Source organism: Hemicordylus capensis, chromosome 6 (assembly GCF_027244095.1).
Source record: "Hemicordylus capensis ecotype Gifberg chromosome 6, rHemCap1.1.pri, whole genome shotgun sequence".
NCBI lineage: Eukaryota > Metazoa > Chordata > Lepidosauria > Squamata > Cordylidae > Hemicordylus > Hemicordylus capensis.
This window is the reverse complement of record NC_069662.1, coordinates 136774075-136791264: the sequence shown is the minus strand read 5'-3', so window position 1 is coordinate 136791264 and position 17190 is coordinate 136774075. Positions and strand designations below refer to the sequence as shown.

General features: G+C 43.4%; 1 protein-coding gene across 2 annotated transcripts in view; it reads left to right on the top strand.

Moving 5' to 3' along the window:
• The first annotated feature begins 5910 nt into the window (after window positions 1–5910).
• The window catches only part of RSU1 (Ras suppressor protein 1), a 107037-nt gene continuing 95757 nt past the window's right edge, over window positions 5911–17190 (top strand). Inside the window, exons 1-2 of one of the 2 annotated variants that reach the window (XR_008310473.1) lie at window positions 5911–6157; window positions 8590–8706. Coding sequence is in view for 1 of the 2 variants with exons in the window: in XM_053265989.1 (XP_053121964.1) it covers window positions 8598–8706 (109 nt within the window). In the remaining variant the exon portion in view is untranslated. The remainder of the gene's footprint in view (window positions 6158–8589; window positions 8707–17190) is intronic. The other variant, XM_053265989.1, reaches the window with a different exon arrangement.

Genomic DNA, 17190 nt, shown 5'->3' with positions numbered 1-17190 from the left:
CCTTCTGCTCTTCCCAGAGCGGCTCCATCCCCTGAGGGGGAAATCTTACAGTGCTAACACTTCTGGTCTCCCATTCATATGCAACCAGGGCAAACCCTGCTTAGCTAAGGGGAGAAATCATGCTTTCTACTGCAAGACCAGATCTCCCCTTCATGTTTTAAACCAGGCATCCCCAAACAGCAGCCCTCCAGATGTTGCTGAACTACAACTCCCAGCATCCCTAGACACAATTTTTTTGTGGCTGGGTATGCTGGAAGTTGTAGTTCAGCAACATCTGGAGGGCCACAGTTTGGGGATGCCTGTTGTAAACTGTCTTGAAAAACTAAAAATTAACAAATCGCCAGGGCCATATGGCATCCACCTAAGAGTTCTGAAGGAACTGAAATGTGAAATTGCTGATCTCCTAGGGAAAATATATAACTTGTCCCTACAATCAGGCTCTGTACCAGAGGACTGGAAGGTAGCCAATGTAACTGCAATTTTCAAAAAGGGATTCAGTGGGGGATCTGGGAAATTACAGGTCAGTCAGCTTAGCTTCAGTGCCGGGTAAATTCATCAATTGTAAAGCATACTTAAGGACAAAATTGTTAAACATAAGAAGAAAAGGCTTTGATGAAGAAAAACCAGCATGGCTCCTGCAAGGGCACCAACCTTTTGGAGTTCTTTGAAAATGTCAACAGGCAAGTGGATAAAGGTGATCTGGTTGAAATAGTATACTTGGACTTCCAAAAAGCTTTTGACCAAGTTCCCCACCAAAGGCTCTTGAGTAAATGTAGCAGTCATGAGATAAGGAGTCAGGTCCATGTATGGATTGGTGACTGGATGAAGGACAGGAAACAGAGAGTAGGAATAAATGGACAGTTTTCACAATGGAGGGATGTAGGAAATGGGATCCCCCAGGGATCGATACTGGGACCAGTGCTCTTTAACTTGTTCATAAATGATCTAGAAGTTGTGGTAAGTAGTAGGGATGTGCATTTCGTTTCGGATACAAAACGTTTTGTGCACAAAACAGGCCGTTTCGGCTGTTTTGTAGCCAAAACAAAACACCCAATGCACAAAACAGAAAATTCTGTAGCCAAAACAAAACATCCCTGTTTTGGATACAAAAGGTTTTGTTGTTTCGGCTGTTTTGGAACGCCATTTTGCAATCGCAAAAAGTTTTTCTCCTTCAGTCTCCATTTTGAGTTTTGAAATCTGTTTGAATTTCCAGCCCTTCCAGCCCACAAACAGGCCAGCAAAAGCATAGGCTGATCTGCTGGCAATTGCCTCCTTATTCCTTTTAAGCAAATTTAAGGGTAAATTTTACCCTCATTGGCTAGTGGGGCAGTGTGCATTTACCCTCATTGCCCAGTGGGGCAGTGTGCATTTCATTGTTGTTGTTTCACACTGTTGTGTATAGATCAATTGCATTTTGGGCGGGAGGGATGTGGATGTGTATGACCTTTGGAAATCTGCCTGATTTTCCCCAAAACTCTGCTGTTGTTAATGTGTGATGTTGATGTTATTTGCGGTGGATTTGGGGCAGAAAGGGGGCTTTGGGGGCAGAAGAGTGGTTCAGGTGGTAGTGCCCCAATGGTTGCCTGATGCCACCCAGATTCCAAAGGAATTGAGAAAAGGGCTGATTTTTAAAGAATTTCTGAAGTTGACATGTTTTTGGAGCAGATTCAGAGCAGAAAGGTGGCCTGAGGGGCAAAACAGTGGGTTGGGTGGCAGTGCTCCAAGGGGTGCCTGCCACTTGCCCTATTCCTAAGGAATAGGGCAAAGGGCTGATTTCTTAGGAATTGTTGAAGTTCACGCTTCTTTAAGGTTCCCCTCTCCCAGGGAATAAAGGAGGTTTCAGAAGACCCATAACTCCACCTGGGGGGCACTGGGGTAGCCGGGAGCGAGTGGTGGTGTAGTGCACACAGGGTGCTAACCCATGGGGTGCTGGGTTATGTTGTTTCTGAGGTGTTCTGAGTATAGATTCTCTGGTAGCATATGAGATTTTTCAATGACAAACCATGAATCCACTCTCATATGCTACCAGAGAATCTGAATCTACACTCAAACATCTCAGAAACAACAGAACCCAGTACCCCATGGGTTAGCAACCCATGGGGGTGGTTGGCACCCTATGTGTCCTACACCACCACTCACTCTGGGCCACCCTGGTGTCCCCCAAGTGCAGTTATGGGGCAGGAACTATGGAGTTCCATCATTCCCTATGGGGAAGAACTTTACAGACGCGCAAACTCCATTACATCTTTAAAAATCAGCCCTCTGCCCAATTCCTTTGAAATAATTCTGGCAGCTTCCTTGCCCCCACTGGGCACTACCACCCACCCTACTCTGCTTTGGGCCACCCCTTTCCCCCCCAACATGAAGCTATACTTTTGCTGAAACCTCCATTCTTCCCTATGGGAAAAATTCTATGCTTCAAAAATTCACCAAAAATTAGCCCTTTGCCCAATTCCTCTGAAATTTAGGTGGTAGTTTCCACCCATTGGGCACTACCACCCCCACCCACTAGTTTTTCCCCAGGGCCATTTTTCAAAATCCAAAACATTTCAGATTCGGATTTTGCAATTTCGAACAAAGAACAAAATTAGGGTGTTTCGGATTGGCTGATTTCGAACAAAGAACAAAACGGGGGTGTTTCGGATTCGGGCCAAAAACAAAACAGAAAAACAAACAAAATGCACAACCCTAGTAAGTAGCAAGGTGGCCAACTTCGCAGATGACACTAAACTATTTAGGGTAGTGAAATTTACAAAAGATTGTGAGAAGCTCCAAAAAGATCCCTCCAAGTTGGGTGAGTGGGGGACAAAATAGCAAATGCGGTTCAGTGTAAGCAAGTATAAGGTGATGTATATTGGGGCAAAAAACACCAACTTCACAGATACACTGATGGGTTCTGAGCTGTTGATGACTGACCAGGAGAGACATCTTGGGGTCATGGTGGACAGCTCATTGGAAGTGTCAACTCAGTGCACGGCAGCTGTGAAAAAGGCAAATTCCATGCAAGGGATCATTAGGAAGGGGATTGAAAATAAATGCTAATATTTTCACGCCCTTGTACAAATCTATGGTGCGGCCACATCTGGAGTACTGCATACAGTTTTGGTCACCTTGTCTTAAGAAGGATATTGTAGAACTGGAAAAGGTGCAGAAGAGGACAACCAAGGCGATCAGGGGCCTGGAGCACCTTCCTTATGAGGCTAGGCTACAGCATCTGGGGCTCTTTACCTTGGAATAGAGGCGACTAAGGGAAGACATGATTGAGGTGTATAAAATTATGCATGGAGTGGGGAGGGTGGACAGAGAGAAATGTTTCTCCCTCTCACATAACACTAGAACCAGGGGTCATTCCATGAAACTGAAGGATGGGAAATTTAGGAACAGCCCTGCTGGATCAGGCCCAAGGCCCATCTAGTTCAGCATCCTGTTGCACACAGTGACCCACCAGATGCCTCTGGGGAGCCCACAGGCAAGAGGTATGTGCATGCCCTCACTCCTGCTATTGCTCCCCTGCAACTGGCATTGTGCCTCTGAGGCAGGAGGTGGCCCACAGCCACCAGACTAGTAGCCATTGATAGACCTGTCCTCCATGAATATGTCTAAGCCCCTTTTAAAGCCATCCAAGCTGGTGGCCACCATCACATCTCATGGCAAGGAATTCCATAGATTAATTATGCACTGTGTGAAAAAGTACTTCCTCTTGTCGGTCCTAAATTTCCCAACCTTCAGTTTCATGGGGTGACCCCTGGGTTCTAGTGTTGTGAGAGAGGGAGAAACATTTCTTTCTGTCCACCCTCTCCACTCCATGCATAATTTTATACGCCTCGATCATGTCTCCCCTTAGTTGCCTCTATTCCAAGGTAAAGAGCCCCAGATGCTGTAGCCTAGCCTCATAAGGAAGTTGTTCCAGGCTCCTGGTCATCTTGGTTGTCCTCTTCTGCACCTTTTCCAGTTCTACAATACCCTTCTTAAGATATGGTGACCAAAGCTGTATGCAGTACACACTATAGATTTGTACAAGGGCATTATAATATTGGCATGGTAGCTGCTCTGCCCATTCCAATGAGACCTGAGTGATGCTTCCAACCTGGAAAGGGTTCCACCATGCAAAGTCGGAGCTTGCCCAGTATTTTCTGTAATGAACTCTGAGCTCAATTTTCCCTCTGTGCAAGGGGATGGGGGCCATTACAGGCCTACAGTACCTTTTTTCTATGTTTTTTCCCCTTTTTGCTTGCAGCTTTCAGTAACCTAGAACAGGAAGTGTTTGCTGGGTCCTCACATGGTCTGGTTATCCAAGAGCAACTGGGCTCTGTTGTAATAATGGTTTCCATTGCCCTCCTCCCACCTCTAGGATTAATTTAACATGTCTTGTGAACATTACATAACTGCAGAATCATGGTCATAAGTGTTCATTTGGGAGATAGCTTTCATTTCCTCTTGCTTTTGTGGTGTCTGTATGGCTGCTGGAAATGATAAGCTAGAATTGTACAGTTTTAATGTCACCAGTGTCCTTAAGATTCTTTTGCATTTTGCTTTCCTTGATTACGATTGCACTGCTGAAGAAAAAATGAGGAACATAAATGCTAAACTGTCAGTGTTTCCATATGGAAGCTCTTCTGTAACATTTCTCATCCTACCCATCTGCAGAAACATAATTTCCAGTGGAAATTATATACTTGGACTTCCAATAAGCTTTTGACAAAAGTCCCTTACCAAAGGTGAGTTAACTTAGCAGTTGCAGAAGAGGACAGATCATCTTATGAATCATTAACTGGTTAAAGCACAGAAAGCAGAGGGTAAGAATAAACTGACAGTTTTTACAGTGAAGAGAAACAAGCACAGGGTCACCAAGCATCTGTAGTGGCACTAGTATTACTTAATTTATTAATAGATGATCTGGAATTAAATAGTGAGGCAGCCAAGTTTGTGAATGACACCAAGTTATTCAGGATGTGGAAATCTAAAGCCAAATGTAAAGAATTCCAGAAAGATATCGTCAAACTGGGTGTACAAAATAGCAAGTGAGAGTCAATCACTTTAAAGACACATCTGTTCACTCAGGCTTTTAACGGATATTGTTTTAATTGTTTTAATGTTGTTTTTAGAATATTGTTTAAAAATTTTTAAAATTGTATTTTAAATTTCTTGTTTGTTTGTGTTTTTAACTAATGTTTTACCTTTGTTTTTGTTTGGTTGTAAACCGTCCAGAGGCGTGAGTTTTGGGCGGTATAAAAATATGTCAATCAATCAATGTAATGGCAAAGTGATGCAACCTGCAGCAAAATAAATATGGACTGGTTTGGAGTGGTGAACTTCCCTAGTACAACCAGGTCATGGGGCATAGCCCTGCTAAACTTGGCAAAGAGGCACCTTTTAACGTGGTGATTCTGTTTATTGAGCAGGGGGAGAGTAACTGGCCCTAGCCACCCCAGCACAGGACCTCCAGTGACTGTTGCTGATGTCTATCTTGTGTTTCTTTTTAGATTGTGAGCCCTTTGGGGACAGGGTTCCAGCTTATTTATTTATTATTTATTGTGTAAACCGCCCTGAGCCATTTTTGGAAGGGCGGCATAGAAATTGAATTAACAAACAACAACAACAACGGGACGTGCGGTGGAGGACACTTTGAATTCGGATTCTTTGAGATTTGGCTAATTGCAGAATGGGGGAAATCTTAAAACTATCTACACCCTCACTGCTCCTTCGAGATATATATTTCAGTTTCGTCTATACTCCCCCAGAGCGCCACTATACTTTCCTTACTACAGTCAGCAAGCTGCGTGCACTGCTACGCTGTATCCTCCTTCGCTCCCCGGCCATTGGTTCGCTTTTCAGACCCCTCAACCAATAGAGGCCGCGTAAGGGTGGAGATTCCTTTCGTATTGGATAGCCGCCGGGCTTACATTCCGAGCGGCGGGCGGAACCACCGCTGCCCGAAGCGAGTGGCCTTACTTGGAGCTGAGAGCGCCTGGCTTTCCACAGGAACCCCCCATCCCCGCTCTGGCGCCTGCGCACTGGGGAGAAGACAACAGACCAGGGTCGGGACGGGAGGCGAGTTCAGTAGGGCGTGTGCCCAGAAGTAAGGAGCTGGTCTGCCAGCCTGCCTGCGTGTCTCGCTGAGCCAGCGCCCCGGCCCCTTCAGCTGCAGCTGTTGACGGTGAGTTGCTGTGTTGGTTGTTACGTGCGAGGTCTTCAGAGGGGCAGCTGCGTCTCGGTCCCTTCCTCTCGCCCCCTTGCCGACGGCTGAGGAGGTAGGAGTTGCCCCCGCGCCGCTCTCTTCCGAAGAGGGAGGAGGATGACAGTGGGGGGGGGCGAGTCCCGACCCTGACAGCCCCTCCCAGGAAGGAAAGACTTGCCTTCTGCTTCCCTGGAGGGTCCTGTTGTTGCTTTAAAATAAAGATGCAGTTGTTGTACCTGCAGCAGCTGACCACAGGCAGCTTTCAAACTTTCCTCATCGCTGCACTCCAGTGAAGGGGGCAAAGCCTTACCTGTTGATTTCTGCCTGTGCCACAGCTGTATAAAGCATATGGCTGCTTTCCACTAATATCTTAGCGACCACATAGATAGATTCTATCCAGGATGATCTGTCTTCAACTTGGCCTTTAAGGTTTCTCAGTGGTGCATTCATTGCTGTCCTAATCCATCCACCTTCTGTTCTTCTTCTCTTTCCTTCAACTTTTCCTAGCATTATGGACTTGTCAAGGGAGCTGGGCTTTCGCACAATGTGTCCCAAGTATGATAGTTGGAGCCTGGTCATTTGTGCCTCAAGTGAAAATTCTCGATTGACTTGTCCTATGATCCATTTGTTTGTTTTCCTGGCTGTCCATGGTATCCTCAAAAGTCTTCTCCAGCACCAAAGTTCAAGAGCATCAATACCTTTTCTATCCTGCTTCTCCAAAGTCCAGCTTTCTCATCCAGAGCGTGTCATGGGAAAAACCATGGTCTGAATGATTCTAAACTTTGTAGGTATAGACATGTCACGGCATCTAAATATCCTTTCCAAGGCCTTCATTGCAGCTCTACCAAGTACTAGTCTGCGGTGTATTTCTTGACTGCTGGATCCTTTACTGTTGATGGTTGATCCTAAAAGACAGAAGCTATCCACCACTTCAGTGTCTTCATTATCAATTCTGAGTCCGATTACTGTACCCATTGTCATTAGCTACGATTCGACACCGACTTGACAACACTTAATCTATCTCTATATATAGCGAGAGTAATCCTGTAGGAGTTTGCTCCTGCCTTCCAGGATTTGAGGGAAATCATTAGTGCTTCTTCTTTCTCCTGAACACAATCTTTCAAGCTGCTATGGGGAAGAGTTTCCCTTGTCTGCCTGATCTGAGAGTTAGGTAGTCTATGGGTTGGATAGACTTGGGCTTGTCCATCTGTTCTTGTAAACTCTATGATGCAGCCTTGGGTAGAATCATCAAAGTTGTCATCGGAGGTTTGAAGTTTGATTTTTGAATGATTATATGTTTTGGTTTGAAAACTACTCAGAGCCTTTGGATGGGGTGGTGTAGAAATGTAATAAATAAATAAAAGTCCCTAAAATATTTCTGTGAATTAAAACAATCTGTTTTTGATTTCATATACTAGAGATGCAACAATTCCCAGGCACTAACGTGCCATGGTGCCTGGAAATTTGTGGCACCTGACCTGAGTGAGGCAATGGATGAATGTGACCAAGATGAGGAGGGAGCAAGCAAGGTTCAGGGTAGGTTCCCTGCTCTTCCTGGTCACATTTGGTTCAAGTAAATGATGGATTGATATGACCAGGACGAAGACAGAACAAGCTGTCCTTGCTTCACTTGCTCAGTTCTTCTCTGGATCACGTCTTTTCATCACCGTCCTGAACCAGCCAGACATAACCAGGAGGAGGAGTGAGCAAGCAAGGTGGGGAGTCCATCCTTCCTTCTCGTTAAATGGAAACAATGGCCAGGAAGCGATAGTAAATAGTTGGTTCCATGAGATATTGGAGGTCAACCTGAGCAAAGCTCATGCAGTCTACTCAGCTTCCAATGTCTCATTAGAATTGAGCAAATGTTAGCTGACATTGGAGTTGGAACACATGAAAGATTGCTGCAGCGACTTCCTTGATTAGGAAAATCAGAACCGCCCAGAGATGTGAGTTTTGGGCGGTATAAAAATATGTTAAATAAATTAAAAATGCATTCTTTGGTGGTAATTATAGTTGCGTCTGTGATCTCTCACATGCTCCTACTTTGGAAGTCATGTTGCTCACACACAAAAAATATTTGAATGAGAAGTTATCCACGGGGCGATCTGGGTCCAGTAACCTTACAGACTTGGGACCTATGAACTTGCACAAGGTAGTTTGCCGCTGAAATGTAGTAAACTGAGAAATCACAAATTCTGGATTTTATTTACACGAAAGTGGAGCCATGATCCTGTGTGTGTCTTTGACTCCCATTTGTATATTGCTTGTGTGAATAGGCTCCTTGAGTCAGAAGATTTATTTTTCTCCAAAGTGTCCATCAGCAAAAGATGTCTGCCTCTTGCTATCTTATATTTCATTTTCTAATCTCACTTTCATTCCTATTTCATTGTGGAACTGTGTTTTTATTTTAGCTGACACCATGTCCAAGTCCTTGAAGAAAATCGTGGAGGAGAGTAGGGAGAAGAATATCTTGGAGGTGGACATGTGTGACCGAGGAATCTCTAACATGCTGGACATATCAGGCTTGTGTAAGTACTTGGCTTCTCCCCTCACCTCCAACCTTGATTGCTTAGTCCTCTCTCCAAGTATTTATTTATGAAACTTAGGTTCCTTTCTGGATGCACTTGGGATGGATTGGTGTCATTATCTCTAGGCCGTGAGAATTGGTGTTGTGTTCTTGTGTGACTAGTGGAGAAGTTCAAATATTTTCTTAGTCATGAACTCACTAAGTTCTTAACTTTCCTCTTAGGCCCAATTGTTATCTGAGAATAATAATGTGGGCCTATGTTGTGCAGTGTTCTCTCTAATTTTTTCCATCTGTGTGTAGAATGAGTTTTGTTCTGGGTGGCAGTATCAAGGCAGTATATGTACACATGCATTCAGATGGGGCCTTCCTGATTCAACCTGAGTGGGATCTAAAATTAACTGAGTGGACATCAAAAATCTTGTGAGTGCATACATGTGTGCAAGCCTTAGAGGGAACACTGATGTGGTGGTATGACATGGTCGAGTGTAAAGTGCTTGGAATACTCTAAAAGTAGTAAATGGGAAGTATTGTTATCACTTTGAGAATCTTAAATCTTTGCCAGTAGTAACTTGCTCAAGGCTGCTGCCTTGCCTCTCAAATTTAAACACGGACCATAGTCGCTCTTCTGAAATAGTGCCATGTGACAATATGGCCATCATTCTCATGATGTGGATGCCAAACCGTATGTACTCTTACAAGATACTGGCACACATTTGAGCAGCATTATATAGGTGTTTCCAGTCGACCCGTGCTGCCATTGTGCCTAAGGAAGCACTATCTGTCTTGTACAAGAGCGTGAGTCTCTAGACAGAGCCAGGACAAGGCACTTGTGCACCCTAGGCAGAGTTTGAAAATTACATTCCCATTGAAGGTACGAAGTACACACTCCTACTTCTCAAACCCAGTTCCTGGTCCAGTTACCAGACTTCTGCCAAAGATTATTTGCCCAACTTGTCACCATCATCTGAAGCTGGGCGGCAGTTGGCAACTGCTGCAAGAACCGGAGGTTAATGAAGTCAGAAGACATGCCCGCTTCCTGGAAATTTCCGGTTTCCATCTTACTTTTGGGCAATGCAGCCTTATATGTAACAGGACCTTACTATCCCTTCCTCCATAAACAACGTATTTATAGCTTTTGTGAGAAGCAGTTGGATTGCATACATTTCAGGCTGTGAGATTGGTGAATTAGTGTTTAAAAGGGTGTGGGATTCTTGTTTTGCACTGGAGCTTTACCCATCCGCCATTTGTAATGGTTTGGGTAACTCCTCCCTCCCTCACACTGCAAATATCTATGCAGTACCATCATCTGAAAGGCTAGGGGCCATTTTAATGCCTGCAACTTGAAGAATCACAAAATATATGCCATTCAGGGAGCAATTTTCTGATATTAAAAATGTTTATTAAGGTGTAACACTTAATGATTAAAATTGTCATTTGTTGTACCCCTATGCGTACTGCATCCCAGGCAGCTGCCTTGCACACCTATCTCTTGTTCTGGCTGCATACAGAAATCCTGAAAGTTGTACACTGGGAGCACAGTTTACATTGGGAACAGTATAAGTTGCACTCCTGAAGTGCCAGTGCATATCTTTAAGAATTTGTGCACTTGCAGTCTTGCTCATGACGGCTGGAGCTTCCTGCAGCAGTGCAAACCACATCATCTGAGCTACTGTACGTGAACTGCTTGGAGAGCTTAAGAGCTCCAAAACTATTACACGTGTGTTGTTGCATCTTTCGGTTTTTCTCTGATACAGAGTTGATAATAGCCTTTTATTCTTCTAGGCCCCCCAAAATGAGTTACCTTAAGTGATGAGTAGAAACATTTTCACATAAATTTTTCTATAATGGAAAAATGCTGCTGTTTTGAATATGTGGGGAAATTTCCACTTTCAAAAATGTGGTGTTCCATAAAATTATTATTAACATATTATATGTTTATGTTGCGGGAAAAGTCCTCTGGAACCTTGCCTTCTTGTTCAATTCAGCCCCTTGAGTTCATCCTTCCATCAAGTAATAAATAAAATAAATAAGTTTGACAGAGAATGGGCTGTCTTGCCGAACCAAAGAAGATTAGATCCAAGTTCCCACAAATGACTTGTTGCTTGACTGAATAGAGTTCAATGCAACAAGGGTAGTGCTCAAATAAGCTTTTATTTCGTGATCATGAAAGACAGAGTACAGGTCAAATAAAGTCTGACAGGTACTGCACGTCGAAGCTGCACATTTGGCCAGTTTATATAGAGCAGAAGCAAGCAAGCATATCAGTAAAGCAATTAATACATGCCATTGGTAATTAAACATACACATTCCAGAAATCCACTTAGAGCCCAGGAAGATGAGTTACTCCTACTCCTTCTCTTAATGGACTTCGCTTCATAACTATGTTATCTCTTACAGGTTCTGGCATCCGTGACCTCTTGGCTTATGGGGCCCCACATTCCGGGTTCGAACACTTTTCCTGACTAAAACAATTTTCTTTGTTTCAGGCCTAGTGGATCTTTGTGCTGTTCAGCAGCCTAAACTTTGAATCAAACTCTTATACACTTATTCGTAGGCCTGGATTAAACAATTCCAATTAAACAATTCCATATCACTTATAAACACATACCCAATCCAGCTTTAGTTGCACATAACTACATGTGACCAGTTATGCGAGAATGATGGTGAGGATGCATCCAATGGAAAGTAATGTAGTATGGATTGGCACCTTCCTAATTCAGAGGCAGATCTTATGTACAGCAGATCTGACGTTCCCAATCCAGCCAGTGATGTGCATGGAAACCATATTTCATGCACAGTTCTTGTCTTGGCTGATGTGAAAATTCTCCTTATGTGTTTTTCTGTGTTCTGCTCTTTGCTGCTGGGCTTTGTTGCACAGGATAGGATATTAGAATTCGGATCTGATGAGCAGTCAATACAGTTGAGCATGTATGTTGTCTCCCCAAATGGTCTATAGTTGTATAACTTGTCTCACACAAAAATGGTATGACAGGTAGTCTTGTCAGTGTGTTATAAAGGAGAGGTGAACCTCAAGCTGCTATGGGATGGAGAATTGATTCCAACAGAATGTCTGCTTCACGAGAAATGATTCAAAGTTCTACTTTAACAAAAGGAACTTTCTCAGACTTGAACCATACATAACATTAAACACATGGCCATCACTATAAACAGTAATTGCATTCCCCTTGCCTTCCATAGTATTTAGGACAACATGATGTCATGGCCTTGTGCATTTCCCATGCCAATGATACATAAATCCTAAAGTACAAATCTCAAGTAGAATCTAAGTCTTCAAGTACAAATCCTTATTTAATCAAGCATATTACATATTTTAGAAAACTACTCTTATAAATCAGATATTTCAGACACTAGTAAAACCTTCATAAATGATCCATATAAAAAAATTCAAATCCACTATCAACCATACACAAACAACTTATATAATAATCTTCATATGTATAAAAATCCAATCGATTGATGTTGGAGAAGGGTGTCCATAAAAGTCTCCTATGAAGCTCTGGATGAATGAAGTTGGGTCTAAAGAAGTGTCCCACAAGCCATATGCATTTTGGCTATCAGCCATCCTTCTTCAGTGGCAATGATAGGAAAATCCCCAACTCTTTGCTAGGCCCCAAAATATTCTATGAAATACATAAAACTGTAAAACCCAAAATAGGGCTAAAATACACATATTGATATAAAAACAATGTACAAAATCTAGCCAATATCCACATATAAAATATGAATAACTTTTGGGATGCAAACTGTAGTTCCAAAGTCAACTAAATCCTTCCCCAAATATGTCCGTCATAAACTACAACCCCAAAATATAAACTGTAATCATAGGTACAGGCGAACCAATTATCTGTGAGGGTTCCATTCCACAGGGCGGATAGCGCGGCGTTGCAGCAATTGTTGGGGGGGGGGGGTAGATTCCTGGTGGCTGGCAAAAAATGGGATAAAATTTGAGAAAGTGCCCTACCATGCTCCATGGGTCTCCAGCCTTCCAGGAATACCCCCCCCCCATCCTAAATTCGTCATTTGTCCGCAAAAAATCACCAGAAACAGTTGTTCGGTTTAAAGAGAGCCACAAAATGGCTTCTGCTCCCAAAATAACGGCTGAAAATGACCTCTGAGGTAATTTCTGGCCACCCCAACATTGCGGATACGTGGAACATAGCCTCTTGTGTTCTGTGCCTATTTTAGGACCGCAGACACGCGGAACCATGAATAGTGGTGCCATGTATAGTGAGGTCCGCCTGTATGTCCAAAGTATTTCCAAAAAGTACAGACATCTATCTCAAAAGAGATCATACTCACTTAGTACATACAATATAGTTCTATATAATACTGAGCAGAGCAATCCTTCTTCTGCCATTCTGCCTCTGCTACTACCACCAACTACCCACCCCCAGCACAGTACCTCCAGTGACTGTTGCTGGTATCTAACTTAGGTTTCTTTTTAGATTGTGAGCCCTTTGGGGACAGGGTTCCATCTTATTTGTTATTTCTCTGTGTAAACCGCCCTGAGCCATTTTTGGAAGGGCGGTATAGAAATTGTAACAATAATAATAAGATGAAGATGAAGATGATACTGGTATGAAAGGATAGTGAGGCACCTGTAGCTTGAAATTTAGGATAAGAAGCTTCAGGATTACTGGGCTCTACTGTACGGTAGTACATGACTTGCAGCTGCTTCCATTACCTTAATGAACAGAGCTTGGTATAACAGCATATAAGTTGGTGTTAGAGGATAAATTGTTAGAGGCAGAATAGCAGGAGAAGGTGAACCTCACTATACATGGCACCACTACTCATGGTTCTGCATACTGTTCTGTTCATACCTCCATTGTAAAATCCAAAAACCATAGGCCCAGATCATTTGATGGCTCCCAATCTTCTCCCTTATCCCTTAACATATATCCAATCAATTTTGTATGGAAAATTTATAAGTAGATCCCATAGTTGGTCACAGTCTTGTGCATTTCCTTGCTGCCACCCCCCTGTCATTACTGTTGTGTGTGTGTGTGTGTGTTGGGTGGGGGCGCATAGTGCCATGACATCAAGACATTAATAAGTTCTAGATATTATGCGGTGGTGGGGAGGGGGAGGAATGGGCAGTTCAATCAATCATTTTTATTATGGTCCAAGACCAGCATAAGATAGAACAGTAGAGCATGATTCAAAATATAAAATAAAAAACAAATTATGGAACCATAAAACTATCTTACTTTAAAATAACTACTCTAATAGTATAAAGCTATATTATCTTATCTTATATATATTATTATATATATATTTCTCTAAGGCGTACCTGTCGCTAAACCCATGTGTGGCAGCTCACATGTGAGTTTGTGAGCGAGCTGCCGGCAGGGGAGAGGAAAGTGGTGGTGCCGGACAGGCTTTTGGGCAAGAGGGAAAGAAAACAGTGGTGACCGGGCAGGGGAAGAAAGCGGCGGCGGCAGGCAGATGGAAGAAAACGGTGGCAGCGGGCGAAAAAGGTGACGGATTGGTGGGCAATGGGGAGAAAACAGTGGGGGTGAGCGGGCAATGAAAATAGCAGCAGGGGGAGAACTAGAGGCGCAGATGCTCTGTGCCTGGCCCAGCTAGTAATAGTATAAAGTTGCTATCTTTGGAAAAGGGGGTAGCTATGAGATTATTAAACAGCTGTATAAAAAAAAATATGAACATATAATGTGAAATATATAGGATGCAAAAAGCGGTGGCTAAGGCGGGGTATATAAAATGAAGCATCTAAATAGGAACACTAAAAAAGATAAAATAGTCAGTGGTTTAAAACTATGCAGAGGTGATGTAAGGGAATGGCCTGGCAGTCACGACCTTATGGATCCTACTTGCTGCCACGCAGAACTTGGCAGTGTTATTTGTGAAGGCCAGGTCTTCATCCAAAAGCAGCAACTGGATATAAACATGGTTTGGTCGGCCAGGGTTTGTGAAGTAGCAGAATATAAGCTTGGCTTGAATGTCTCTGTAAAAGGGGCAAAAGAGGAGTACATGTTCTGTGGTTTCTACCTCCCCACTGTCACAGGGACAAAGTCTCTCTGCAATTGGGATCTTTATGTATTTGCCTTCCAGTACAGTGGAGGGAAGGGCGTGACAACAGGTGAGGGTATAAGCCCTGTTGTCATGCTTGGGACTTCTAGCTCTGACAGGTACTCAGCTGGGGAGGCAGAGTATCTTGAGTCTTTCTGAGGACAGAAAGGATGGAACCCTGCCTAGGTCAGCCTGGTGCTCAGTGTCCATTATCCTCTGTTTGACTGTTTTCACCTGGTCATGGCCCATAGCAAGTAGGAGAGTGGGTATAAAGCCCAGGAGCGACAGTTTAGTCCATATAGCCCTTTTCCAGGAAGATTGCAAATTGTCCTGTAGGGTCAGAGAGGCCAAGCCCAGAGGGTTGAGGGATAATTTAAGCCAGATGTCAAGAATGGACAACCACACTCTGGCCTCAACCTTTATCATGCCCATTTCTAAGCATAGTGTGGTATTTGAGACACAGCAGGGCACTTGGAAGACCACTCTTAGAAATATGGACTGCACCAGCTCCAAGGGGGCAAGATTGGAGGGAGCCCTGATTGGTCACCATAGAAATAATTTGAAAATAATTTGAGTGCGGGTACGTAATGGCCCTCTCTAGTCCGGAGGAATTTTAGAATGACGGCCCTATAGTTGGCGGGGACATCCTTTCTTCCCTTTTTGAATATGGGGACGATAATTGTCAGCCCCCAGTCCTTGGGAATACAGCCATGAGAGTCAATGTAATTAAAGAGTGAGGCCAAGACTGGAGCCCACCACTCTATATTATTTTTTATGTGCTCCAGACAGATAAGTTCTTACCTGGGGGGCCTCCCCCACTCTGGTTTGGGCAATGAGAGGCTCAATCTCAGCCGTAGAGACTGATGGCCACCTGGGCAAGTACTCTACATCTGGTGGGGTGGGGCATCTTCCAAACTGGGGTCTTAATACAGCTTCTGAAAGTGAATTTCCCAAAACTCTGTTGGGATATGGGTGCCTAACTGAGCCAAGCCATTGCCAGTGGTGATGGTTGTGATGTGCCAGAACATAGCTGAGTACTTTGCTCTGACCTCTTGGATGAGTTGTGACCTTGATTGCCTCTCTTTTCTTGCATGCCAATAGCTGTTTATATTGCCTCTTAAGGTTGAGAAGGTTTGGGAGGGCCATTGCGGCATTGGTTCCTGAATTGCATTTGTGGATCTGGTAGGCGGATCTTGTAAAGCTTTCCTGGCATTAACACAGTCCTTGTCAAACCTCACACAGGCAGCTTTGAGGTGGGGTCAGCCTTACAGATTAGGTGCTTTTATAGCTCGCTTGTGCACTAGGGTTTTGTAGGTCGCCGGGGGGCATGAGGGGGGAGATGGGAAATTACGCCGTTGCTGTCTTCAGTGGCAGCTGCATGATAAACATAATGTGTAGGTCAAACAGGCTCTTTCTCCAGAGAAATAGTCTGTGTGAATTAGAGCTATGAGGAAGCTTTAGTTCACAAGTGCAGGTGTGTCACATATCTGTGATATTATTCATGTTTCTTGGAATTATTTGAATTAAAAATAGCTGCTTCCCATATTATATGTGGCACTAACTTGTATTCACAGGCCAGCAAAAGTTGTCCTTAATGCCACTTATGAAGGCATCTCAAGAAGCTGCCTAAAAACTGAGAATCATTGGATGACTTTACAAAATCATGGGATCAAAAAAAATTGAGAGCGGTTTCATTCACCATCATGCTCTGGTTTGGACTTCCTGATTCTCTAGTTTTTAAAGCCAGGGTCTGGGGGGTATCCCTCCAACATGCATCTGCTGCTTGATTCTGAGCAAGCCTGTAGCAGAATATGGTAGACACAGAGGGTAGGAGCTTTTACCGCTTCTAAAAATGGGTTGTTGGGGTTTTTTTTAATGGTCCTTCCAAGGGCAAGAACATGTCAATTTATGTTCTGGAAGACTCAATTTCTGGTGCCAAGGATTAAAGGGCTAGAGAAGATCATATCAGCTGAGACCTTTCTTAATCTTCTTTTTATAATATGTTCTCTGAATTGAGAATAAATTAGTAATGGTTTTGCTGGAAATAAAGAGATCTGGAGCAACAAAGTCTCTCTTTTGTGGATTAGCGACCTATCCCCTGAATCTTCAGAGACAGTAAGAGTCTAAGTCTATGCTAATTATCTCATAATTAATTCAGCTCTGCTGTAACAGGCTTTCTTTTTCATGATGTGACATTAGTTAAGTAGCAACACCTGTCTCAAGAGTTCCCTTTGTCTGAAACATTAAATTATCCAATCAGAAATTATCATATTGCTTAATAATGTCAAAGATATTTAAGTTATTTATTGGTTTATAGCTAGGCAGCTTATTAAGCAGATGCCACATTTCCGTTCCCATTGTGGCATTTGGTTAATTAGATAGTAGTACTTGCTAATGGCTAGGCCACATGGGAAAAGAGTTAACTCCTTTT